The 26235-nt window shown below is 45.5% G+C and overlaps 1 protein-coding gene across 1 annotated transcript; it reads left to right on the top strand.

Annotated features, from left to right (window-relative positions):
* Positions 1–878: 878 nt before the first annotated feature.
* Hdc (histidine decarboxylase) lies at positions 879–20176 on the top strand. The gene is made up of 12 exons (XM_005068571.4): positions 879–1009; positions 3040–3212; positions 6784–6897; positions 7638–7760; positions 8727–8861; positions 9068–9211; positions 10503–10569; positions 11573–11735; positions 11820–11910; positions 15292–15390; positions 18909–19010; positions 19161–20176. Exons 1-12 carry the CDS (start codon positions 979–981, stop codon positions 19905–19907), a joined length of 1989 nt encoding a protein of 662 aa, XP_005068628.1. The 5' UTR covers positions 879–978; the 3' UTR covers positions 19908–20176.
* Positions 20177–26235: the final 6059 nt, after the last annotated feature.

The raw sequence follows: 26235 nt of genomic DNA, 5'->3' as shown, positions 1-26235 counted from the left end.
GCACCGTTTGTCATGGACTGGTGTTTGTGGGGCTGCAGTCAGGACCAGCCGATCAGCCCTGGGTCCACTCCTGAGTGGCGGTGTGTGGATGAGGGAAAGGCTAGCTATAGACATTTAAGGAAATACAGAGACAGGATAGTGTCAGGAGGGCGATTCAGTCCATACTGAATGCCTTTATTTTATTCATACCAATCTTATGTATTCAACCAAAGGTGGGGATAATGGTAAACTCATGTATAAAGGACAAATAGCAATTACTTCCCTTAGTACTAAAGACACTCATAGCTGCACGTACTGCTAACCTTCAGGCACTTCATAGCTGACGTATGTATCTCCCATAGCTGCACGTATGTATAACCTAGCCTTCAGGGTGAGAGTAAACCTGTCTGGGCTCAAGTCTAATGTTGTTTGGATACGAGCTATTCACTCAGGTCATTAAGCTAATGTCTTAGAGACAATAGGAGTGAGTTGAGCACGTCAGAATGGATTTCCATATTTGGGTCCTGACACCTCACCTAATAGAGAAGCCTGAGCAAGAGCAGCTGGTTATCTGTGCCACTTGTTGTGAATGTTCTTGACTTTATTTTGGCCCCCAATCTAGGTCCTTTTTTTTGATCCAGGGAGTCTAGTTTCTGAATGTGGGGGTGGGGACAGAAATAATGGAGGGCTCTTTTAGCTTGTCTGCCTGGGGCTGCTTGTGGTTGGTAGGTGCCCTGAATGGTCTAAAAAACAATTTCCTCTGAATCTGTTGATCCAAGTTCTTATCAAGAAGGACTGGGAGAAGAGAGGGACTGACATTAAGCTTGCAGGGAGGGACTTCATGGGGCGGGGCTAAGATAGCGGAATGGAGAACTCTTTAAATAAGAAGGCTGCCAGGGAGTGCACAGCAAGGAGGAGTAGGGAATAAGAAGCCAGGCTGATTGACAGCTGCCTTCCAGTCTCCTCGGTCTGTCTGCCAGGAGGAGCAAGCCACGGGAAATGATGGAGCCCCAAGAATACCGAGCTCGAGGTGAGTGATGGGTACCCTGTGGGACTTCCCCATTGGTGAGGCTGCAGAAACTGCTGCTGGGGGCAGGTGAATGTTGGAATTGGCTTGAGAGGCTCAGCACTGTTTCTCCTGAGTGGGATGCAGATCAGAGTTTTAAGTGGTCCCCCATTCTGTCTCTCATGTACCCATTTCCATGCATGCTTCCTGTGTCTTGCGTTTTGTTTCTTCTCTACCTTCCACAAAATAGACTACTTGCGTTTGTGATCCACTCAATTATCTTATGAAATAGGAAAAAGAGTCCCAAATATGTAATGGTACAAACTCTCTTAATATTAATTTCTCTGCATGAAGTAGTTTGTTGTTCTTTTACTGTTCACTCCCTAAGTGTTCTCTAACTGCACACTTGTGTGCAGGCTTTTCGAAAAAGCAAAACCAAACACCCTGCTTTCAGGCTTGGCTGTCTGCAGAGGGGGCATGGGTAATTACTTAAAGGGAATTTTTAGGATGACACCTCCAGCAAAGCCACTTGTGCCTATGATGACTTTGGTCCAGCTTCTTCCATTTAGTACACATCAACTTACAGTTAAAAGCCTATATGACAAAAGAGAATGTTGAGTGTCTTTATAATTTTGTAATATTCTCATCTCCACTACTCAGGCAGATTGCCTAAAGGTGATAGGTATCCTGTTTTAAATCTAACCATTCCTCTCTTCTCCCCTAACGACAAGTGGTTATCAACCCTTGCAGGCAGTGTGTATTAGTCTCACACTGCCTTGCAACAGTGCACTTAGCTGACAGAGAGCTAGTGAGTGAGCGAGGGTTCTTATCCTGCAGTGGAATACACATTCCTTTGGGGCTGTCCCTGGGTGAGTGGCAGCTCTATGTCTGCTGGGCATCGCTGCTGGGTGCCCAAGGCTGTGGAGGGTTGAAGGAGTCAAGTTCCCTGACTCCTCCGTTTTGCCTAGGCTAGGTCCTGTGTTTGGGAACTTTGCATGAGCTGAAGTAAGGAGACTAGTCAGGCTCCTTTTCATCTCTGCTCTTTTCCTCCTTTGTAGTAAGGAGAGGAGGGGAGCTTAGTGAGGGTTTCCTGTCGTTCACAGCAGATGCACGGCACAAGGTGGGGGGGGGAGTGAGTGAATGTGAGAACGTACCTCTGAAGACTGAGACCCCTGAAGAAATGAAAGGGAAGAAAGAGTAACTTCCCTTAGTAAATGCTTCCTTATCTAGTCTTCAATCATTCGGTACATGAGCATGAAAGGCATGTTAAGAGCCTCGAGGAACAGCATCAGGGAGCTGTGGGCCTCACATCTCTGGGGGCCAGGTTGACATGTTCCATGTACCTCAGAAATTGTATACGACATTTGTGTGTGCGTGTGTGTGTGTGTGTGTGTGTGTGAAAGCTTACAGTTTCAGTTGCACTCCAAAGATGTTGCCAAGTACAAAAAAAGATGAGAGTGTTGATTTAATGAGTCTCGTAAGATGTTTTCTCCTTTTATTAGAGCTGGGAGTAAAAACTTCCATCTGTGCTGACAACATAGTACATGTGAGTGTGTGTGTGTGTGTGAGTGTGAAAATGTTCTAGTGTGTGTGTGCATCTGTGTGGATGTGTGAGTGCATGAGCAAGCTAGTGTGAGAGTATATGTATGAGTGTGTGCATGTGATTGTATGTGCATGTGTGTGTGTGCATGCGTGTGTGTGTGTGTGTGTGAGTGTGTGTGTGTGTAAAACCAGTTTGGGGTTCAAAAAGCTACTGAGTCTCTGTGTAATGAATTATAGCTATTCTGTTTTTGGGAAGGAAACAACAGGAGAGTAGAACATGCCAGCAGGGAAGGGGAAAGAAAAGAAATGTTTCACTTGGTGCTTTGCAGACTTCCCCCTTTGTTCTTCTGTCTTCTCACATGTTCTTTCTACCCTCCCCATCAGTGACCTGTTGGGGATCAGGTCTTTGGCCTATGAATCTTTCTCCTTTCAGCAAGTCTTTTGATCGGGGCAAGAGGGACAGGCATGAATAGGTCAAGGAAATGTGACCTGGTTCCTCTGCTTCTGTCTAGGGAAAGAGATGGTGGATTATATCTGCCAGTACCTGAGCACTGTGCGGGAGAGGCAGGTGACTCCAGATGTCCAGCCTGGGTACCTGCGAGCCCAGCTACCCTTGAGTGCTCCAGAGGAACCCGACAGCTGGGACAGCATCTTTGGGGACATTGAACGAGTCATCATGCCTGGGGTGAGATATAGTAACTGCAGTGATGATTCCAGATCTCAGGGTACACAGGGCTGGACGGCATCCTAAGAAACCCTCACTTAAGTCAGTGTGGCAGTACAATGCATCCCTCATGTTCTTGTCACCCAACATCACAGCTCATCTTCTAGGAATGGTAGGGCTATGGCTTTGCCTGGAAGTAGGTTTCTCATGCCAGTGCTGGTCTATAGTGACGGTGTGGGGCTGAGGGAGAAACAGCAGCACCATCCCCAGAAGTGTGACTAGCTAATGAGATGGATGGGGGCATGAAGACTGGTTTGAAGAAAAGGGGCAACAGTGAAGCAAGGAAGGAGAGCAGAGGCCATGGACAGTGCCTGTGTCCCAATAGACATCATGCATCCCAATAGACATCATGCATCCCAATAGACATGCATCCCAAAAGACATCATGCATCTCAATAGTCAGGGCCAAGTTTCTGAAATCTTACCAAATGCATGGACCAAACAGAGAATACCGGTATCCGGGGAACACCCTAGCTGGCAGATTGGAAGGCTCAGCGAGCCCCATCAGCTGCTACTTCCTCTGTGTAATTCTCACCGGGAGGTCTGGCGGTTGAGTTGCTTCTTAGGGACAAGAAAGGGCTGTCTGGAATTACTAATATGCCCCATGATGGAGGAGGGAGCAGCTTTCAGTGATGGTGGCTTGGGCAGGTACCACATGGAAGCTGGCTGCTGCATGAGACTTGAGCTGGAACTCACTGCCCTGGACTATGATGGGATCCCTGGTCATCAGAATGAGTACTTCTGCTAATATTATCCTGGGTGCCTTCCCTGTGCTATACTGGTTATGCACTAGCTCATCATGAGCTGTTTCATTTAATCCTCCTAGTGACCCATTTGACAGACAAGGAAACTGAGGCTCAGGTCCTGTGTGGCAGATCCAGGATTTCAGTGTGAGTCATCTAACCCTTTGTTTTCTCCCCTATGGCAGGTGACTAGGCCCCTCAAACTGGGCCTGGCCTCTGCAACACTCATTCCATAAACCCACTGAACCCCGAGTCTGTCTGCTTGTAACATTCCATGCTGATCTGTGTGAGTCTAAAAGCTCCTCCCAGTGTTAACTTAAGGTTTGCTCCTATCGGTCCCCCAAAGCTTTGGTCTTAGGTGTAGAAGCCAGGATTAGAAAATTCTGAAAGTCTGGAAAGGGCAAGTTTGCTGTGTAGTCTGTTCTGCAAGCGTCTTTAGAAAATGTCAGTGTGAGTGCAGCTTTCCCGAAAGGCCTAGTTCCTCGATAAGATTATCTCACCCATTTCATTCTGTGATGCTGTCACCCGAGGGACTAACTGTCATTAGGAGTGAGACCAAGAGCAACTGTTAGTGCCACTGATGAGAGAAGGAGGCACAACAGTTTCCGGGGGTGTGTGGCCAGGGAGGCTTATTTCTGGACTTGGAGGTCTGTCTGCTTTGATAAGGGCTCTTCTGGCTTATCTCATCTGATTATTTTATAAGAACCTGATAACTGCATCTTGATAGCACCAGGGGGTGGACCCTTCCCTAGTTTCCAAGCAGGGTCTCTGAGCACAGTTAAAACGAAGGCCCGGTCATCCACCCCATCCCCCAGGCGGTGCTAGCCCCTAAGAGCCGGTCGGGAAGCAGCTGGCCCTTTGCATTCTTTTTGAAAATTGTATGGTTGTTCCTTCCTGCCGTTTCCTAGACACTGAGAGGAGAAAGTTTCATTTTGTTTTAATTGTAATCTTGGCAAGAGAGAGAGAGTGAAAGAGAAAGCAAGCTGGCAAGCCTGAAGACCTTCAGTCTCTGGGACCCACATGGTGGAAGGAAAGAACGAACTCCCTCAGACCTCCACAGGCACACAGACACGGAGCACACACACACACACACACACACACACACACACACACACACACACACACAGAGACACGGAGCACACACACACACACACACAGACACGGAGCACACACACACACACACACAGATAAAGAGAGAAAAACAAACACAATTTAAAAATTAAAAAGGAAGAATATAAGAGGCTGACAGGAACCCAGTGAGGGGAGGCAGGGTACCACTCCCCTTGGGGGTTTGGGTGGATTCTGCAGCAGGCAGCCTTGGGGACTGGATGATGTTTGGGATTGCGAGATGCTACCTCTCTCTGCCAGTTCCATTTCACATCAATAAAACAGGGATGAGGATTGGACCTCATGGGGATGCTGTGAGAATTAAATACCATAAACAGGATAAAACACTGAAAGTGGAGGGTATTGGAGCCACCCGTTAGTCTCCCGCTTGTGCAGAGCTGAAGGAAAAGGTTTGCTGACTGAGAGTCAAGTCAGGATACATGGCGCATCTGTTGTCTAGTGGTTAGTTCCCGCTAATATTACCACCTTACGCTGGCTGGCTTCTTGTTCATGTTCATCTTACCTCTCCTAGGATTTATTTTATGATGGGGGAGGTCCAGGAGAGGCTCCTGGTTCTATAAGGGCCCGGGGTGTATACATATTTTGAGACTACTTTTAAGAAAAATTAAAAATAGATCTCAAAGTTGACTGAGGAAAACATGGGCTTTGGAGCTCAGGCTCCCAGACTTCACAGGGCATCAGGAAGGAGCTGAATGAGGGCAAGAGTAGCCACGGCTCCTGCGCCCTTGGCCTTCACTCCACCTCTCCTGGTGCATGGTGTGCATCCCTACAAAGGGTGCAAGAATTTGTTCACACAAAATAGAACGGTGCACCAAGATGCTCTCCGCTGAGTTGCTAGTAGGGGGGACATGTTCACACTCGGGGTTGTTCTGACTCAGGGATCAAAGTGGGCTGTAACAGCTGAGGAAGGACTTGTGAAGAAAACCACGGTAGTTTTCTAAGAATCGGCAGGTTTTGGAGGACCCTGTCTTCGTGAGAAGTAGGGAACACAGCCTCGCTCAGAGACAAACGTGTGTGGAAGCAGGACAGTAGTGTCAACAGGCACTGCGTGTGAGCCACCGAGTGTGTGGTGCCCCATAGGCGGGCCCCCCCCCCCAGCTGTTCAGCCCCTTATGTCTCTGGCTATGGCTCAGGGCTAGCCTAGAGGTTACCTCCCATCCTCCTGGGCTAGTCTCTCTTCTCTGGCCTTACCTCTGCTGACCCCATCCCCACCAAGGGCAGCTTAGAACAAATCTGACTGACTCCCAGCAGGGGCTCTTCCCAGAGACCTCACTCACCCACAACAACACAAGTTTTGGCAAGAACTGAGAGGAAATAGCTGTTAGCTCTTCCGCCTCAGTTTCTGCTTCCTTTTATTTTCTGGCAGGGAAAGAGTGTGGGGCTGATGTGAGAGTCCCACATCCGTGTTTCTGCAGCAGTCTTCAGTTCCTACAGTTCCTTTCTGATATGTACGAAGGTCCTCGACTGCTGAACTAGCTCAGTCTGGATACGTGGAGAGAAAGAACAGTGATGAACACTGATTCTTAGGAACTGTGTTACTTATCTCTCTGAAAAGTGTCTCCCCATTTTTAGATTTGTTTCTTCTTATCAGAGGAAGAGAGAGCTTTCTGGACATGTCATCTGGTGCCAGCTGTATACACGATGTGTGTTCTCTGTCTCTAGGTGGTACACTGGCAGAGCCCCCACATGCACGCCTACTATCCGGCCCTTACCTCTTGGCCATCCCTGCTAGGAGATATGCTGGCTGATGCCATTAACTGCTTAGGATTCACATGGGTGAGTAGAAATGGCTGTAACTGCTGATAATTGAGGACACAGCTGGGAGTACCATCTCAGGACAGATGTATTCTGCTCTTTATCTCTGAAAGGGGTGCGTGTATTTGAGGAAATATTAATAATGGAATATTAATAGAAAATAAAAACATTAAATATTACAATGGCTTGTATTATTTAAATTTGAACTTTATATAAATTATCTCATCTAATCCTATGGAATCACGAGTACTGGCCCCATTTTATAGATGAGGAAATTGAGGTTTTAGTAAGTTATCTAGCTAAATTCACAGAGCTTATTCAGACTCAGATGAGATTTGAACTGAGATCTGGTTACTTCTACAGTTTGTGACCTTAACAGGGCACTTGGATGCCTGTTGGGTCACAATTTCCCCTGGGCTCTTGTCTCTGAAGAGTTAGAGATATGCTGCGGGACTTCCCTTAAGCTCTATTAGCTCTGAGTGGTGCCAGAAGCCTTCTGGAACATTCTTATCTCTTATGCTTGAACTTTTGTAGCACACCGGAGGTTGGGGAGAGCCCAACTAGGGCTGTTATCTTGGGAAAGAACACAGCATTTCTTAGTAAAAACTTTCTCTTGGTTTTAGAATATCAGCTGAGTGTTTTAGAGACTTGGAGAGCCAGATTTAAGCCAGTTATTCCCCAGCATTGAGGGCAGCGTGGATCCAAAGCCCCCATTCCTTCCCCTTTTGACAAAGGACATGAAAGTCCCTTTCTTCTCCCAGGCTTCCAGTCCAGCGTGCACAGAGCTGGAGATGAGCGTCATGGACTGGCTGGTGAAGATGCTGGGGCTCCCTGAGTACTTCTTGCATCACCATCCCGGCAGCCAGGGGGGAGGCGTCTTGCAGGTGCCTGTGATGACAACACTCCTTCTCACACGGGGGCTGAGCCCCAAAAACAAAGGCGAATCCTTCCCCACAATCCTGCTCTCCATGGAGTGTGCCTTAAGTCACCCGGTCACCACACATCACCACCGCATCCTGCACCATCAGCGTGGCTTGCACCTCCGCCACAGTCACTGCTCACCACTGCCATCACCATCATAGTCTTCTTCACCAATTCCCTTACTTGAAATAGATGAACTCAGCATCTGGTTATTACAGGACCCCCACAATCCTGTGTGGAGAATAATATCAGCCAACCTCCTCTATCTTAGGGGACAATCCCTTTAATGTGGATGCTCTTCATTTGGTAGATAGAAATGAGTTTCCAGAGAGACAATGTTGCCCACGTTGATAAGAACCACTGAAAACAAAACCGGACCCAAATCACCAGCCTCTGTCCAAGCCAGCACTTTTCTCCATCCTTGTGGAATCAAACTCCATTTCTATTCTGGAAACAATGGAGCTCTCCCCCTCCTCTCTTCACTTGTCTTCTCTCTCCCCATCTTTTCCCTTTCCTCTCATCCTATTTGTGCTGGTGATCAAACACAGGTCTGAGGGTGGGCTAAATGTGGCCTCTACTATGGAGATGTAGTTCTGGCACAAGTTTGGTTTTCTTTCTTTTCAATTATTTTACATGGTAATATGGGACATTCTCTTGCTTGTTTCTGGAACAATATTTTCCTTGTTTCTGTAGTCATTCTGAAAGATATTGCTATTAGGTGAAAACTTACTTTTAGAATGCAGAGTAGGTATGTGAGTCAGGGAAGAACGAGGCCATTTGGGGAGGGGCACCCCGCTTCCTTACTAATAACCTAATAACAACCACACACACACACACACACACACACACACCACCCTATTACATGGGAACAAAACTGGGGATTTGGACATAGAGAGGCTGACACAATTGGTAATTTCTCTCCACTACAGAGCACTGTCAGCGAATCCACTTTGATTGCCCTGTTGGCTGCAAGGAAGAACAAAATCCTAGAAATGCAACAGATTGAGCCCGATGCTGACGAGTCCTCTCTGAATGCTCGTCTCATTGCCTATGCCTCTGACCAGGTAAGTTGCCTAGTACCTGTGTAATTTTCAACTACACCTGTGAATTCAGGGTTTCAAGGAAGTTCAAGCCTGGGGGCTGAGTCCAGAAGCTATAAGGAATGCTGAATTCAAACATGGGCATTCAATTCCTTCAGTCCTGGTCTTCTGCCATTCCTAGCCGTGCTAATTCATGCCCTTTTGTGGACTGTTCTCCATGACCCACGTAGGCTCACTCCTCAGTGGAGAAGGCTGGTTTGATTTCCCTTGTGAAGATGAGATTTCTGCCTGTGGACGACAACTTCTCACTCCGAGGAGAAGCTCTTCAGAGAGCCATCGAGGAAGACAAGCAGCAGGGCTTGGTGCCCATCTTTGTAAGTCAGAATGTATCTTTAAGATCAGTGTGCTAGAATGTGGGTGTTAGCAAGTAAGGAATTTTGACAGAGTCCTGGGAAGTAATGTGCTGCAAACAGAAGCAGAAAAACCTTTACATTTAGTGTTTTACAAATTAGGAGGTGTCCTTCCTTCCCTCTCTCCCTCCCTCCCTCCCTCCCTCCCTCCCTCCCTCCCCCTCCTCTCTCTCTCTTGAGATAGGGTTTCTCTGTGTAGCCCTGGCTATCCCAGAACTCACTTTGTAGACCAGGCTTGCCTCTGTTTCGAAAGTGCTGGGACTAAAGGTACGCACCATCATACCTATCTTGAGGTGTTATTACACCTAGAGTAGATATTTAGTGAAGCTTTCATTTTTTTTTTTTTTTGAGACAGGGTCTCACTATTTAGACCAGGCTGGACTTGAACTCATAGAGACCTATCTGCCTCTGCCTCTTGAGTGCTGGGATTAAAGGTGTACACCACCACACCTGGTGAAACTTTCATTTTAAAGGTACATGTATGCCAAGTGTTGTTGGCACACACCAGTACTCGGGAGGCAGAGGCAGGCGGATCTCTGTGAGTTCGAGGCCAGCCTTGTCTACAGAACGAGTGTCGCACCTGCTGTGCGGCCTGCATCCGAGAATGTAGCGAGGTGGTCGGGATAGATGACACAGAGACCGGTCGGTTGCTTTAAGAAAACTTTATGCTTCCCAAGTCAGCTTAGGAGGAGACCCCAGTCCGCTTAGGAGAGAGAAGTCTCAGGAGAAGTCTCTCTAAGAAAAAGGAGCTTCCCTTTTTTAAGGACTTCTGCCATTCATCTACATACCATTCTTTCCTCCTGGCTGGTGGTTTAATCTCCGGCCCCAGAATCGGGGAGACACCACAGGGAAACAGGAAGAGGCATCTAGCCGTAGGGGGTGTGAAAGGCCTGGTATTTCAGTGAGCAAGCCCTTATCTGAGCCCTATCAAGAGCTTTAAAGCATTGAATTGTTTTCAGTAAACATTACACAGATGCCTGCTCCCAGGCCGAAGGGGAAGTGGGTTTCTGCTCAAGGTCTGGTGTCCCCACAAACGAGTTCCAGAACAGACCAGAGAAACCCTGTCTCAAAAAAAAAAAAAGTACATGTATATGGAATAAGTTGTTGTGTAAAGTAGATTTCTTACTGCAATTTATGATAAAATAGAGTGTAAGATATACATGTTCTGGGTGGGGGCATGCAGATGGCAGATGATGTCAGGGAGAAAGTCTTTGTTCAGGCTCAATGTGTCATGTGACCATTTATCTCTCTCTAGGTCTGTGCAACATTAGGGACCACTGGGGTCTGTGCATTTGACAGGCTGTCAGAGCTTGGCCCCATCTGTAAGTATCTGTCCTTATTGGCTAGGAAGTTAAGGGGTTACAGCGGAAATATTTGCTAGAACAAGAACTTGAAACCAGCTCCACTGAATTATTCTCATTGGTCAATTTGGTGATGAAGGAGGGAGGGAAATCATTAAAAGTCATGAGCATAGTCCCCAGCAGGTCAAGGTCACTGAGCTTTTTCTAGTGCTGAGATAAAAGCTAGAAATGCTGTATTTTGCATTATGTCCTAGGACACATTAGTCAGCTCTCCATTGCTGTAACAAATAATGAAATAATAATAAAATAACATTTAATTGTTAAATAAAATTATAATTTTATATAAAATGATAAATAATAAAATAAAATGATAAAAATTAAAATAAAAACATAAAGAAAAAATAAAAATTATAAAGAGAAAGGGCTTATTTGGCTCATAGCTTTGGAGGCTTCCAATCCACAATGAGTTGGCCCTATCACTATTGGTTCAGAGTGAGGCACCAAATGTGAATGTATGTTGGAGCACAACCAATCCACATACATCAGTGGGGAAGAGAGGAGAGAGGTCAGCGTCCCACCACCTCTTCAAACTACACCCGATGGCTTTAAGAGGCTCTACCTCTTAAAGTCCCCCCTCCACATAGTCACTCCATGGAAAAAACTTTTAACACATGAGCCTTTAGGGCACACGGGATATCTAAACTACGGAAGAATCTCAAACTGTGAAAGAGCCTCACCTTGGCTCACTTGTAGTGTTGAAATTTATTCAAAGCAGGCTCTGTTTAAAAGACAAGATCTATATAAAACTATGGAGCCGTGCCTCCTTCAGCTCCACCTCATACCGATGCCGGCTCATTTCCTCTCCACCACCTTGCTGACTCCTTTAGCAGGGTACATCATGCCTTCCGGGGTCTCCTCTTGGCAGCCTGCCGTGGTGGTGTCGGCTGGGTGAGCAATGCCGTTTGGTTGACTGGTAGTAGCTCTTTCATGCCTCCCCGCTAGCAGGTGGCATTTGCTTTCTTAGGTGCCAGCGAGGGGCTATGGCTCCATGTCGATGCTGCTTATGCTGGGACAGCCTTTCTGTGCCCTGAGCTCCGGGGATTCCTGCAGGGCATTGAGTATGCTGACTCGTTCACCTTTAACCCTTCCAAGTGGATGATGGTACACTTTGACTGTACTGGGTTCTGGTGAGTCGCGTTCTGGCTTGTGGAAATGCCTTGCTTCCTTAGAGAGACCTCAGCCGCCACTAATACCTATTCCGAAACCCACAGGGTCAAGGACAAGTACAAGCTGCAGCAAACCTTCAGTGTGAACCCTGTCTACCTCAGACACGCCAACTCTGGGGCCACCACGGACTTCATGGTGAGTTTCCAGGAATGGGCAGCCTGTGGCTTCTAAGATGGGGACTATTGGCTGACCCCTGAGGTTTTGCATGGCAGATCTCTTCAGAGGCAGCAAGCTATGAGTCATCACATAGTTTGCCACTGGATACCCTTGGTTTCAAGTTGTGTACAAGCGTACAGAATGAAATTCAGAAAATGAAACAGAACAAAACAAACAAACAAAACACCCCCAAAAACAAAACCCTAGGGAAAAAAAATCACAATTATTGAATCTTTTTGGCTTGTTTTCCTCCTGGAAATGTTCTCTTTGCCACAGGTAGATCAGCTCTTGTTGATTGAAGTTTCTGCCTCACCAGCCAACTCCCAAATAACCACACAGAGACTTATGATTAATTATAAATGCTTGGGCAATAGCTTAGGCTTATTACTAACTAGCTCTTACAACTTAAATTAACCCACATTTAATAATTTACATGCTGCCACGTGACCTATAGCTTGTTACCTCAACTTCTGCACTTCCTCCTTCCTGTGTATCTGACTGGCAACCCCACCCTTTCTCTTCCCAGTGTTCTCTCCATCTGGCTTTCCTGCTTAACCTCTTCCGGCCTAGCTATTAGCCAGTTAGCTCTTTATTAAACCAGTGAGAACAACACATCTTCACAGGGTACAGAAGGACTATTTTACAACAAGCTTCTTTTGTCATCTTTGACTTTTTTTGTTTGTTTGGTTTTGCTTACTATTCAGGAGACTATTTCCTCAGGTGGGGAAGAGACTTCTTGTTAAATTGCTTTCATGTCACTATCCTTGACATAGATCATCCAGGAGCTCTGTAGGGAGAGAGCCTCCCACCTTGCAGGCTGCCTGCATCTCAACTCGTTCAGGCGCAGGCTCTCAGCACACACCATGTCTTAGGAAAGCAAGTTCTTTAGATTTACTCTTCAGTTTGAAGACGAGCCCCTTGTTTTAGGTGGGTATGGGATGTACATAAATATTCTGCATATCACATGGCTAGTGAAAGGTTTGGAAGGAGAACACAGTGTGCTTGGCTTGGCACTCTGTGCATCAGTAGCCATTTGGGAAACTATTGAATGTCTTTGAACCTTGGGAACACGGCACTGACTTCACAGGGGCTTGTGAGGCTTTCATGGGAACATACAAGTCAATCACTTACCACAGTGTCTGAGTTGCAAATGCTCAATAATTAGTATGCACAAAATTCCAGAAAGGTCTTCTCATAAGTTTGCTCATGACTCAGTTAAGTCCCAGTGTGGTCTGAGGGCCACTAATAATGTTTTCTTAGAAACAGCTGAATCTTGGAGAGTGACTTTCTCTTAGCTGCTTTGGGAAACTTCCATCATGGCATCGCTGTGGGATCAAGTGGGTTTATTTTTCAAATATATGAGGAAAATTCTCTAGAGCAGTGAGTCTCTCCTTTCTGTCATAGTTCTTAGCCTCTCAGAGCTGCTCCAAGTTTCTTTGTGCCCAAGTGGCTACAGTTTTGAGTAGAAGCCAAGTCCAGCTCTGAGAGGAGCCATATATGTTACAGTGTTCCAGGTACCTCTCCAATGGCAGAGATCACCAACATCAGGGAGAACCACAAAGCCTTGAGACACAGAGGATGCTGGGAGACATCTCCAATTAAGGAGGTTCCACGCCAGTCTTTATGAGTCCAAACTTCCCAACCCAGCAGAAATTGGTTAGGACAGTCTTTGGATCCATAACTATATGGTTTTAGCAGAGTGATAAGAACAGGAACGGACTTTATGAGGCTATATCTGCTGAAATAGCTGAAATGTTCCCTACGTCTCCCAGGTACTTTTCCAGTCAAACAAGGTGGCTAGTTTACCATAGTCTAGAAATGGCATGTTTTAGAGGGAGCATATGGTACCCTCTTGTTATCCTGCTGAATATCTCTAGGACGAGGTTAGGGAGGGCTGTGACAAGGATTGTGTCTTTTCCTAAGGTTTTGATGCCCTCTGCTGGCTGACAAAGTCCTAGAGCTGGCCTTCCACTGGAAAGTTTCTCTTGGAAATCAAAGGTCTCTCTCTCTCTCTCTCTCTCTCTCTCTCTCTCTCTCTCTCTCTCTCTCTCTCTCGCCTCCCTCCCTTCTTCCCTCTCTCTCTCTCTCCCTCTCTCTCTCCCTCTCTCCCTCTCTATCTTTTGAAAGGGTCTCTCTGTGTCTCTGTGTAACTCTGGCTGTTTGGAACTTGATAAGTAGACCAGGCTGGCCTCAGACTCACAGTGATTTGCCTGCGTCTGCCTCTCCAGTGCTGGGATTAAAGGTGTGTGTTACCATGCCTGGGGATTTAGTACTTTTTTGAAGGTCATATAGTGTCCTTGATGGGGGGGAGCAATATCCCAGCTGTGTCTGGCCTGGGAAACTAGAGTGAACCTTAAAGATGATGAACACATCAGTGAAGCTTTGGCAAAACTCTATGGAGAGGCAGAAGAATGTTCAACAGGGTGACTATGTGACTATTTTTAGGGAGCAGAAGTTGTGGTGGAGGCTCTCTGACGTTTGAGAGAGAGCTTGGGAGAAGCCACATTGCTGATAAGGATGACTGCAAATGTCTCTCAAGCCATTTCTCTGTTTTCAGATCTGAGACACTGGATGGGGAATTTTCAGATCTCTGGTAACTGCCACTTTGAACTTTAAACTCTGTTGAATTTGGTCCCAGAGAAATAGCAGTTTCAGCGTGAGGCAGAGGTTCATAAACTCATTAGCAATCTGAATGCCTGAGGGGTGCATCTGGAGCTACCAGAATCTCACAGGCAAAAGTCAGAAGGTGGCAGCAAGATTAAGTGAGGACCATCTTGATGCCAGACCAGACAGATGTAATTTGTAACGCACGAGTTCCTCATCTAAACAGCCTGCACTGACTGGACAATTTCCTGGGAGTTTTTGCCTCCATTGTTCTCCATCCATTTCCTGGGAAGCGCCTGTTGTTCTATGCCACTGGCATGCCAGTGAGGTACAAAGTCCCACAGTGTAAGGGGCAGGCAGAGCTGGAGGGAAGCCCAGATCTCTCAGGGCCCAGCGTCTGAGCTTGAAATTACTGTACTTGAAGCTGCTTACTATCCATGTTGAGAAGAACAGACATAGAACTTTAATTTCTGCTAGTGAAGGAACTTGCCTCGAGTCTCCAGGCTGGAATGAAATACTTAAAGCAGCAGTTCAAGAGAGGTGTCACCCTCGGTTCCAGGACCCAGGCTTGATTTCCAGTCCTGCTCTATCTGTGGAGTACCACCGGGATGTTGGTTTGCACCTTAGCGACAGCTTTGGGAGTCATGGCGACACCTTGGGTCCCATGGGGCTGGGCAGGTGACACATAACGCTAAGAGTGCCCAAGGGGCCGGGCGCCTCGCTTCTAACCATCAGCTCTGTGTTATTTGTTCCTAGCACTGGCAGATCCCCCTGAGTCGGCGCTTTCGCTCCATTAAGCTCTGGTTCGTGATTCGGTCCTTCGGGGTGAAGAATCTTCAAGCACATGTCAGACACGTATGTTGTGTGAGGGCCATGGGACTGAGCCCATGCTGCTGTGCGTTTTCATGGGAAGGGAGACTTGTTCCGGGTTTACAAATCTGCCCAGGGTGTCTGGATCAGGCAGTAGGGCCTAGAGAGAGGCTTCTGGGGTGTCTGGATCAGGCGGTCGGGCCTAGAGAGAGGCTTCTGGGATTTGATTATTGGTTGTTTCGAGGAGCACGTAATCCCAGTAGACTGTCTGATCTGTAGCTCGAGTTGTTTGTCTTCTAAACAGTCAACGCTGTTGCACAGCTTCCTTTGTTTTTTTTTTTTTTGTTTGTTTGTTTGTTTTTTGCATCCCTTGTTCTGTCTCACCTTTCCTGTGGCTGTCTTTGAGAACTGAGGAAGGAGTTCAGGCTCAAAAGCCTACTTTGCAGAAAGAAGAAAGTGAAAGTAGGCCAAAGGGCAGTGTGTAAGGTCGAAGCAGTGCCACATGTCCTTTTTTCCTGGGGAGATGCCCTGATTGTCACAGCTGGTTGAAAATTACGGTCACTAATACAGTGATGTCTGAAACTTAGCTTTCCTTACTTGCAGAGAGTCCTTACCACCCATCCCTGCATTGTACCCACAGGTATTTACTGACGACCTAGTGGTACATTTTCTTTCTAGTTCAATTCAATTACTACACAATTACTGAGTAGTAAAGAGACTCAGAGTTAAGTGACTTGGCACTCTTGTTCTTCACGGAAAAGACACTCAGCTGAGAACTCAGGCCAGCAGTATTTCTCAGCAGCAGACTTAACTCAAAGACGGTTTTTCCTCCAATCACTGGGTCTATCTTTGCCTTTTCACCTTTTCCCCAGGGAAATGCCCTATTTCCCCAATAAACAAGAACGAAGTGATACGGTGAAGGCGGTATGCTAATGGGCAGCTGCCACCCAGCATCCTCCTCCTGCCCTTCCTCCATCTTCAGACTCATGATTGGAGGGTAGTGGGTGGGGATGGAGACGACGGAGGTGATGGGAGATTCTTTTGCCTGCCGTGTGGGGTCCAGTGTTTGATGGATCAACCTTCGCTAACACTGCCTTTGGCTCGCCCTTGGATTCCCATCACGTCCCTACTATTTTACCACCCCACCCCACACCCCGGGTCTGCTTTATTCTCATTATCAGCCTGCACCTTAGCTTGGGCATTTCACAGACATAGCCAAACTCCATCCCCAGCATACAGCTGTACCCCTCCCTGCCCTTCTTCCCAAATGGTGTCAAGTTCTACTTCCCCAGAAGTGTCTCTGGCCACTCCCCCTCTTCTGCCTCTGTGGCATCTCCAGGGACACCTGGTCAAGCATTTTTGGAGGACCTGGAGCAAAGCCCTGGGGTGGTGAGCACTGAGTTAAGATGCAGCTGTTTGACACAAGCTAACTAATCTTTCAAGTTGCTTGTGATCAAATCATCACTTGCACAGCACTTTAAAGAGCCTATGCCACTCTTTGTTAGAGTCTTGAGGTCACCTCCCAGCTCAGGTGAGGCTCACAAAGAGTAATTGCCTTGCTCAAGAGTGAAAGTCCTGGGACTTTACTGAAACTTTTCCAGTTACAAGCCCCCATTTTCTTTATAGCTCTCGCTGCCCTTAACTGCGCTGAAGTCTTGAAGCCAGTTCATATGACGCCATTGACTAGTGCTTTAGAGATTTGAATTTTAGTTTTACTCTTGTTAGACCCTGGACAGATTAATCTTTCTGTATTTGACTTTTTGGACCTACAAAATGATGTGACAATACCATTCTCGGAGGTTAAATGAGACGATCCACATGCAGGTTTTAGCATAGGGCCTGGCAATTACGTATTCCTCCATTTGTAGGTTTTCATTTTCATTTTAAAGGTGTAGCCCAGGCTGGCCTCAAACTTGTGATCCTCTTTAGCACTTGTCTACTGGATCTCACCACAATTGGGTGATTTTTTTTTCTTCTAATGATGGTGAATTATCCTTATCCATTTCCCATCACTTGTAGGTAACTGCAAAACCTTTGTAAACAGCCAGATGGCATTATTTTTTTTTCTTTTTGGTGGTCCATGCGGACTCTGTTGTAGCCACTAAACCCTGCTGTTTTTAACACAATGACACTATGTGAACACAGGGCAGCTGCATATTTTCCAGAAGACATTATTTCAAAAAGGAGGGGTTCCAGGTTGACCTGTGGCTGCCGTGGCTCCTGGGGAGTGGTGTGCCTATACAAGTTGGCAGCACTGTTCTCATTGCATCCAGGTGGCGACTGCAGCAAACACTGTTGCATGAATTCTAATTGGCCTTAATAATAAAAACCTGGAGTCAGCTCTCAGGAGGTAAAAGCTGAAGGATCAGAGAAGCAGAGCGGCCAGCCACTAGAGTTCTTACCTCTACCAATGCTCAGACCAAAGGGGCAACCTTGTCCCTACGAATCCTTAGACTGCATCTCAGACTGAATCCTCAGGCTGCCTGAACTTCTGTCTCCTCCAGCCTCTGTCTCCTCTCTCTGCCCAGCCATTATCACTCCTGTCTCTACCTCCCTAGTGCTGGGATTAAAGGCATGTGATCCCAAGTGCTGGGATCACCTTTGTGTGAGCTCTGTTTCTCTTTCAGACAGATTCAATCGCGTGTAGTTTAGGGCAGCCTTGAACTCACATAGATTCATCTGCCTCTGTCTCCTGAGTGCTGAGATTACAGGTGTGTGCCACCACTGCCTGGCCTTTATGGCTAACTAATGGCTTAGCTCTGCACTCTGATCTTCAGGCAAGCTTTATTTGTTAGAGCATTGTAACATGAAAAATAAAAACCCAGAGATAGATATTGTGGTTCATGCTGATGGTCAGATAAGCAAAACAGCCAAGCCAGTAGCTCTTACCTCTACCCAGGCTGAAGCAATCCTGCCTTCAATGTGGCTGGAGACTAATTGCCCAAACATGGCTGGAGACCAAAATGCCCCAGACTGAATATCTTTTCCTAGTTTATATATCTCAAGTGCTGGGATTAAAGGCTTGTGATCCCAAATGCTGAGATCACCTTTGTATGAGCTGTTTCTCTTTTAGACTGGATCAATTTCATGCAGCTCAGTGTGGCCTTGAACTAACTCTGCCCCTCGAGTGCTGGGACTAAAGGTGTGTGCAACCACGCCTGACCCACTTGAACCTTTTGAGGCAGGGCTATGGCTCAGCCTGTACAGTCTGCTGTGTTTTGCTTTGGGCACTGAGGTGGGCCCTTGCTGGCTCCCATGGCCAGAGGAGAAACTGAGAGACTGGAGCAGGAGGCTGATTGCTAAGTTATAAGGCACATGGTTGTTGAGTTCTGGGACTAACTGGAAAGAGGACTTTGAGACACAAGGTCTCTGGGTGGGTGTGACATGACAAAAAATGAAAAAGTAGAGGGTTTCCAGCTTGAATGTGGGCAAGATCAAATGGGAAAGACAGGCAGACAGACGGAGGCCATACAGGTCACTGGTCTAAGTTGTTGAACAGTATCAAAGCAGATGCAGTTTGGTTTTGGTCTGTTAACCACAGTTTCTTATGTTTGCAATTCCAGGGTATAGAAATGGCTAAATACTTTGAATCTCTGGTCAGAAATGACCCTTTCTTTGAAATCCCTGCTAAGAGGCACCTTGGTTTGGTGGTTTTCCGTCTGAAGGTAATGCATTTTTCCACGGCTCCCTGAGAAGGGCACTTCTGTTTCAGAGTTGAGTGGGAATTGAATCTCTTAGGCGAGTAAATGCTGGGCTTCCAGGAGTGCCTACTCGTGGCATGATATAGACGCCCATCCTCTTTGTTCTTCATATAGGGCCCCAATTGTCTCACAGAAAGTGTGTTAAAGGAAATAACCAAAGATGGCCAGCTCTTCCTTATCCCGGCCACTATCCACGACAAGCTGATCATCCGTTTCACGGTGACGTCCCAGTTTACCACTAAGGAGGACATCCTGAGAGACTGGAACCTCATTCGAGAGGCTGCCACCCTGGTTCTGAGCCAGCACTGCACTTCCCAGCCAAGCCCTAGGGCCAAGAACCTCATCCTGCCCATCAGAGGCTCCAGGGACCGGCCCAGTGGGCTCTCCCTGGCTTCTGTCAACGAGGGAGGAGAGGACCCAGCTCAGGCCCGGAAGATCATTAAGCAGCCCCAGCAGCTGGGGGCCAGGCTGATGAGTAGGGAAGGTGGCTGTGATCTGGAGACCCTGCTGGATCCACTAGATGACTGCTTCTTCGAAGAGGCCCCCGATTCCAACAAGCACAAGCTGTCATCCTTCCTGTTCAGTTACGTGCCAGTACGGACCAAGAAGAAGACTATGCGATCGCTCAGCTGCAACAGTGTGCCGGCGAGCGCTCAGAAGTCGCTCCCCGCCGATGGATCAGGGAAGAGCGAGGGCTCCTTCCGGGCCAGAATCTTTTCTAGCTTTCCAGAAGAAATGATGGTGATGAAGAAAAGTGCTTTCAAAAAGCTGATCAAGTTCTACAGCGTCCCTAGCTTCCCTGAATGCAGCCCTCAGTGTGCCCTCCAGCTGCCCTGCTGCCCTCTGCAGGCCACGGTGTAGTCTTCAATCAGAGCGCAAGGCTGTGCCTCAGGGAGTTCGTGAACTCCTCAAAATTGTGTGCAGTTTGTGTGCTTGTGTGTGTGTGTGCACGCGCGCATCTTGAGGGGAGCAGGTCCATAATTTTGATCATAGTCTCATGGGGGTGCATGCCTCACAATGGACTGTAAATGGGGAGCTTCACCCTGAGCGCTCCAGCTACCTGCCAGACAGAAGGGGCTAAGTTTGTAACATGAAATGCAACCAGAAATAAATTGTGCTTATATCGGAAATAAAGCAGAGTCCGATTTAATTGACACCCACAACACTGATGACTAAGTAAGCAACATGCTGGAGTTGTAACGCCTATGACCCGATCTTCCTTTTCAGAAGGCTGTTAATTATGAGAAAACAGAACTGGAGGATCCTGTGGTATCGAGCAAGGAAGTCGGATTATTATTTGAGATAGGGGTTTATAATATAGCCCTGGCTGGCCTGGAACTCATGTAAACCAGGCTGCCCTCAAACTCACAAAGATCTGCCTGTTTCTACCTCCCGAGTGCTGAAATTAAAGGTGCGTACCTCCATGCCAGCACCAGCAGTTTGTATTTTTAAAGGCATGCACCACCAATGCCTGCAGTTTGTATTTTTTAAATATATTTTTTATTTAACTTTTTACGCATGCCACTATCAGTTCCCTCTCCCTCCCCTCCTCTCCCGCCCCCCAATCCTCCCAGCCCCTCACCCCCACTCCAAACCCCCTCTGCTCCCCAGGGAGGGCAAGGGCCTCCATGAGGGATTTTCAGGGTCTGTCACATCATCCTGGGAAGGGCCTAGGTTCTTTCTCATGTGTCCAGGCTGAGAGAGCATCCCTCCACGTGGTATGGGTTCCCAGAGTCCTTCTGTATGCCAGGAATAAATACTGCTCCACTCTCCAAGGACCCACAGATTGCCAAGGCCTCCCCTCTGTCACCCAGGTTCAGTGGGAGGGTGTCTAGATCAGTCCCATGCTGCCCCCCAATCATCAGTCTCGTGTCCACGTGATGCCCCTTGTTTATGTCAGCTGCCCCTGTGGGCCTCGCCATCCCCATCTTGATTCCTTTGCTCATCACTCCTCTTTGCAACTGGATTCCAGGAGTTCAATTCAGTGCACAGCTGTGGGTGTCTGCCTCTGGCTCCATCAGCCACTGGATGAGAGTTCTAGGGTTGCATATTTCATTATCATTATCATGGGAGGGCATTTAAGGTAGCCTTAATGCCAGATGGTGTCATTCTTGTAGATCTGTGACGATCTTACTAGTGCCAGATCTCTCCTCTAACTTATAATGGCGCCCTCTTTTATGGTATCTCCCATCCTTTTCTCCTCTATTCTTACCCTGGCTCAACCTTCCTGCTCTCCCATGTCTTCCTCTCTCTTCCTCTTTTCTCCTTTTCTTTTTCCCATCTCCTTCTCACCTCCCCTTCTCCCCCCCCAAATCCAATTAAGAGATCTCATCCCATAACCCTTCTCTGGGTTACCATGCATATCTCTCCTAGGGTCCTCTGTGCACCCCAGACTCTCTGGCGGTGGGATTGTGGGCTGGCAATGTCCTGCTTCATGTCTAAAATCCATATATGAGTGAGTACATACCATGCTTGTCTTTTTGTGACTGGGTTACCTCACTTAGGATGGTTTCTTCCAGTGCCATCCATTTGCCTGTAAATTTCAAGATTCCATTTTGTTTTCTGCTGAGTAGTACGCCATTGTGTAAATGTACCACATTTTCTCTATCCACTCTTTAGTTGAGGGGCATCTAGGTTCTTTCCAGGTTCTGGCTATTACAAATAATGCTGCTATGAACATAGTTGAGCAGATGTCCTTATTGTATTGTAAGAGTGGAATTTCTGGATCTTGTGGCTGACTGATTCCCATTTTTCTGAGGAATCTCCATTCTGATCTTCAAAGTGGCTGCACAAGTTGGCACATTCCCACCAGCAGTGGAGGAGTGTTCCCCTTTCTCCACATCCTCTCCAGCATAAACTGTCATTAGTGTTTTTGATTTTAGCCATTCTGACGGGAGTGAGGTGGTATCTCAGAGTTGTTTTTGATTTGCATTTCCCTAATGGCTAATGATGTTGAGCACTTTCTCAAGTGTCTCTTGGCCCTTTTGGACTCCTCTATTGAGAATTTTCTATTTAGTTCTGTACCCCATTTTTTAATTGGATCCTTTGGTTTTCTGGAGACTTACTTCTTGAGTTCTTTGTAAATTTTGGAGATCAGCCCTCTGTCAGATGTGGGGTTTGTGAATATCTTTTCCCATTCTGTGGACTGTCGTTTTGTCTTGTTGACTGTGTCCTTTGCCCTGCAGAAGCTCCTCAGTTTCAGGAGGTCCCATTTTTTAATTGTCGATCTCAATGTCTATGTTACTGGTGTTATGTTCAGGAAGCTGTCACCTGTATCAATTCGTTCAAGGGTACGTCCCACTTTCTCCTTTAAGAGATTCAGTGTGGCTGGATTGATGTTGAGGTCTTTGACCCATTTGGACTTAAGTTTTGTGCATGGTGATAGATATGGATCTATCTGTTGTCTTTTACATGCCAGCATCCAGTTACTCCAGCACCATTTGTTGAAGATACTTTCTTTTTTCCATTGTATAGTTTTAGCTTCTTTGTCAAAGATCAGGTGTTCAAAGGTGTGTGGGTTGATATCAGGGTCTTTGATTTGATTCCATTGGTCTACCTGTCTGCTTTTGTACCAATACCAAGCTGTTTTCAGGACTATAGCTCTATAATAGAGCTTGAAGTCAGGGATGGTGATGCCTCTGGAAGTTCCTTTATTGTACAGGGTTGCCTTGGCTATCCTGGGTAAAGTTAAGGATTGTCCTTTCGAGGTCAGTGAAAAATTGTGCTGGTATTTTGATAGGGATTGCATTGAATCTGTAGATTGCTTTTGGTAAGATTGCCATTTTTACTACGTTGATCCTACCTATCCAAGAGCATGGGAGATCTTTCCATTTTCTGGTATCTTCTTTAATTTCTTTCTTTAAAGACTCAAAGTTCTTGTTATACAGGTCTTTCACCTGTTTGGTTAGAGTTACCCCAAGATATTTTATGATGTTTGTGGCTATTGTAAAGGGTGATGTTTCTCTGATTTCTTTCTCATCCTCTTTATTGTCTATATATAGTAGGGCTACTGATTTTTTTGAGTTAATTTTGTAACCTGCCCCTTTGCTGAAGGTGTTTATCAGCTGTAGGAGTTTCCTGGTAGAATTCTTTGATCGCTTACGTAGACTATCATATCGTCTGCAAATAGTGAAAGTTTGACTTCCTCTTTTCCAATTAGTATCCCCTTGATCTCCTTTTGTTGTCTTATTGCTCCAGCTAGAACTTCAAGTACAATACTGAAGAGATATGGAGAGAGTGGACATCCTTGCTTGTTCCTGATTTTAGAGGAATTGCCTTTAGTTTCTCTCCATTTAGTTTGATGCTGGTTGTTGGTTTGCTGCATATAGCTTTTATTATGTTAAGGTATGTTCCTGTTATCCCTGATCTCTCCAAGACTTTTATCATGAAGGGGTGTTGGATTTTGTCAAAGGCTTTTTCAGCATCTAGTGAGATGATCATGTGGTTTTCCTTTTTCAGATTGTTTATATGGTGGATTACATTGATGGATTTTCGTATGTTAAACCATCCCTGCATCCCTGGGATGAAGCCTACTTGATCATGGTGTATGATTTTTCTAATGTGTTCTTGGATTCGATTTGCCAGTATTTTATTGAGTATTTTTTTGCGCCAATGCTCATGAGGGAGATTGGTCTGTAATTCCCTATCTTGGTTGTGTCTTTGTGTGGTTTGGCTATAATGTAATTGTAGCCTCGTAAAAAAGAATTTGGCAGTGATCCTTCTGCTTCTATTATGTGGAACAATTTGAAGAGTATTGGTATTAGCTCTTCCTTGAATTTTTGGTAGAATTCCACACTGAAACCATCTGGCCCTGGACTTTTCTTGGTTGGAAGACTTTTTATGGCTGTTTCTATTTCTTTAGGGGATATAGATATGTTTAAATTGTTTATCTCTTCTTGCTTTAATTTTGGTAAGTGATATCTGTCCAGAAAATCATCCATTTCCTTTAGATACTCCAATTTAGTGGAGTACAGATTTTCAAAGTATGACCTGATGATTCTTTGGATTTCCCCAGAGTCTGTTGTTATGTCCCCTTTTTCATTTCTGATTTTGTTAATTAGCATGTTCTCTCTGTGTCTTTTAGTTAGGTTTGATAAAGGTTTGCCTATCTTGTTGATTTTCTCAAAGAACCAACTTTTTCTTTCATTGATTCTTTGTATTGTTTTCTTTGTTTCTACTTTATTGATTTCAGCTCTCAATTTGATTATTTCCTGGTGTGTACTCTTCCAGGGTGAGTTTGCTTCTTTTTGTTCTAGAGCTTTCAGGTGTTCTGTTAATTCTCTAGTGTGGCTATTTTCTAGTTTCTTCATGTGGGCACTTAGTGCTATGAATTTTCCTCTTAGAACTGCTTTCAAGGTATCCCAAAGGTTTGGGTATGTTGTGCCTTCATTTTCATTCAATTCTAGGAAGTCTTTTATTTATTTCTTTATTTCTTCCTTTACCTAGGGGTGATGCAATTGAGCATTGTTCAATTTCCATGAGTTTGTGAGGTTTCTGCAATTTGTGTTGACGTTTAATTCTAATTTTAAGCCATGGTGGTCCGACAGGATACAGGGGGTTATTCCAATTTTTTTGTATCTGTTGAGGTTTGCTTTACTGCCAAGTATGTGGTCGATTTTAGAGAAGATTCCGTGTGGTGCTGAGAAGAAGGTATATTCTTTTTTGTTTGGGTGGAATGTTCTATAGATGTCTGTTAAACCCAATTGGGTGGTAACTTCTGTTAGTTCCATTGTTTCTTTGTTAAGTTTCTGTCTGGTGGACATGTCCAGTGGTGTGAGTGGGGTATTAAAGTCTCCCACCATAAGCGTGTGGGGTTTAATGTGTGATTTGAGATGTAGTAATGTTTCTTTTATGAACATGAGTGCCTTTATATTTGGTGCATATATGTTCAGAATTGAGACTTCTTCCTGATGGATTTTTCCTATGATGAATATGAAGTGACCTTCTTCATCTCTTTTGATTAATTTTAGTTTGAAGTCTATTTTGTTAGATATTAGGATAGCTACACCCACTTGCTTCTTACATCCATTTGATTGGAAAGTCTTTTCCCAACCCTTAACCTTGAGGTAGCGTCTGTCTTTGAAATTGAGGTGTGTTTCTTGTATGCAGCAGAAGGATGGATTCTGTCTTTGTATCCATTCTGTTAGCCTGTGCCTTTTTATAGGTGAGTTAAGACTATTGATATTCAGGGATATTAATGACCATTGATTGTTGATTCTTGTTTGCTTTGGATCCGTTTTTGGTGGTGGTTTTATGTGTGAGTTTTTCTCCTATTTCTGATTTCTGGTAAAGTTAGATTATCTATTGCCTTTGTTATTTTGAGTGTAGCTAACTTCCTTGGGTCAGAGTTTTCCTTCTAGAACTTTCTGTAGGGTTGTATTTGTGGATATGTATTGTATAAATCTGGTTTTGTCATGGAATATCTTGTTTTCTCCATCTACAGTGATTGAGAGTTTTGCTGGGAATAGTAGTCTGGGCTGGAATCTGTGGTCTCTTAGTGTTTGTAGAACATCTATCCAGGAACTTCTGGATTTCATAGTTTCCATGGGAAAGTCGGGTGTAATTCTGATAGGTTTGCCTTTATATGTTACTTGGCCTTTTTCCTTTGCTGCTTTTAATATTTGTTCTTTATTCTGTATGTTTGGTGTTTTGATTATTATGTGGCGAGGGGACTTTTTTCTTTTTTGGTCCAGTCTATTTGGTATTCGGTAATCTTCTTGTAGTTTCATAGGCATCTCCTTCTTCAGGTTGGGAAAATTTTCTTCTATGATTTTGTTGAATATGTTTTCTGCACCATTGAGCTGGGCTTCTTTGCCTTCTTCTATACCTATTATTCTTAGATTTGATTTTTTCACGGTGTCCCATATTTCCTGGATATTTTGTGTTAAGGATTTGTTGGATTTAAGACTTTCTTTTGCCAATGAATCTATTTCTTCTAGTTTATCTTCAGTGTGTGAGATTCTGTCTTCTATCTCTTGTATTCTGTTAGTTATGCTTGCATCTGTAGTTCCTGATTGTTTCTCTCAGCCTTTCGATTTCCAGCAGTACCTCAGTTTGTGTTTTTCTTATTGTCTCCATTTCGGTTTTCAGTTCTTGAACTGTTTGAATTGTTTCCTTCATCTGTTTGGTTATTTTTTCTTGGCTTTCCTTAAGATATTTGTTGATTTCTTGCATTTTTTGGTTTGTGTTT

This window comes from Mesocricetus auratus, unplaced genomic scaffold (assembly GCF_017639785.1).
Source record: "Mesocricetus auratus isolate SY011 unplaced genomic scaffold, BCM_Maur_2.0 Super-Scaffold_100004, whole genome shotgun sequence".
NCBI classification, from domain to species: domain Eukaryota; kingdom Metazoa; phylum Chordata; class Mammalia; order Rodentia; family Cricetidae; genus Mesocricetus; species Mesocricetus auratus.
Note: the sequence above shows the minus strand (reverse complement) of the source record. Positions and strands in the feature narration are given on the sequence as shown.

Coding starts and splice junctions, on each gene's coding strand:
- Hdc (XM_005068571.4), top strand. CDS start 979: ATGATGGAGCCCCAAGAATACCGAGCTCGAG. Junction 3,213..6,783: donor AACGAGTCATCATGCCTGGG/GTGAGATATAGT, acceptor CTCTGTCTCTAG/GTGGTACACTGGCAGAGCCC. Junction 11,736..11,819: donor TTTGACTGTACTGGGTTCTG/GTGAGTCGCGTT, acceptor CGAAACCCACAG/GGTCAAGGACAAGTACAAGC.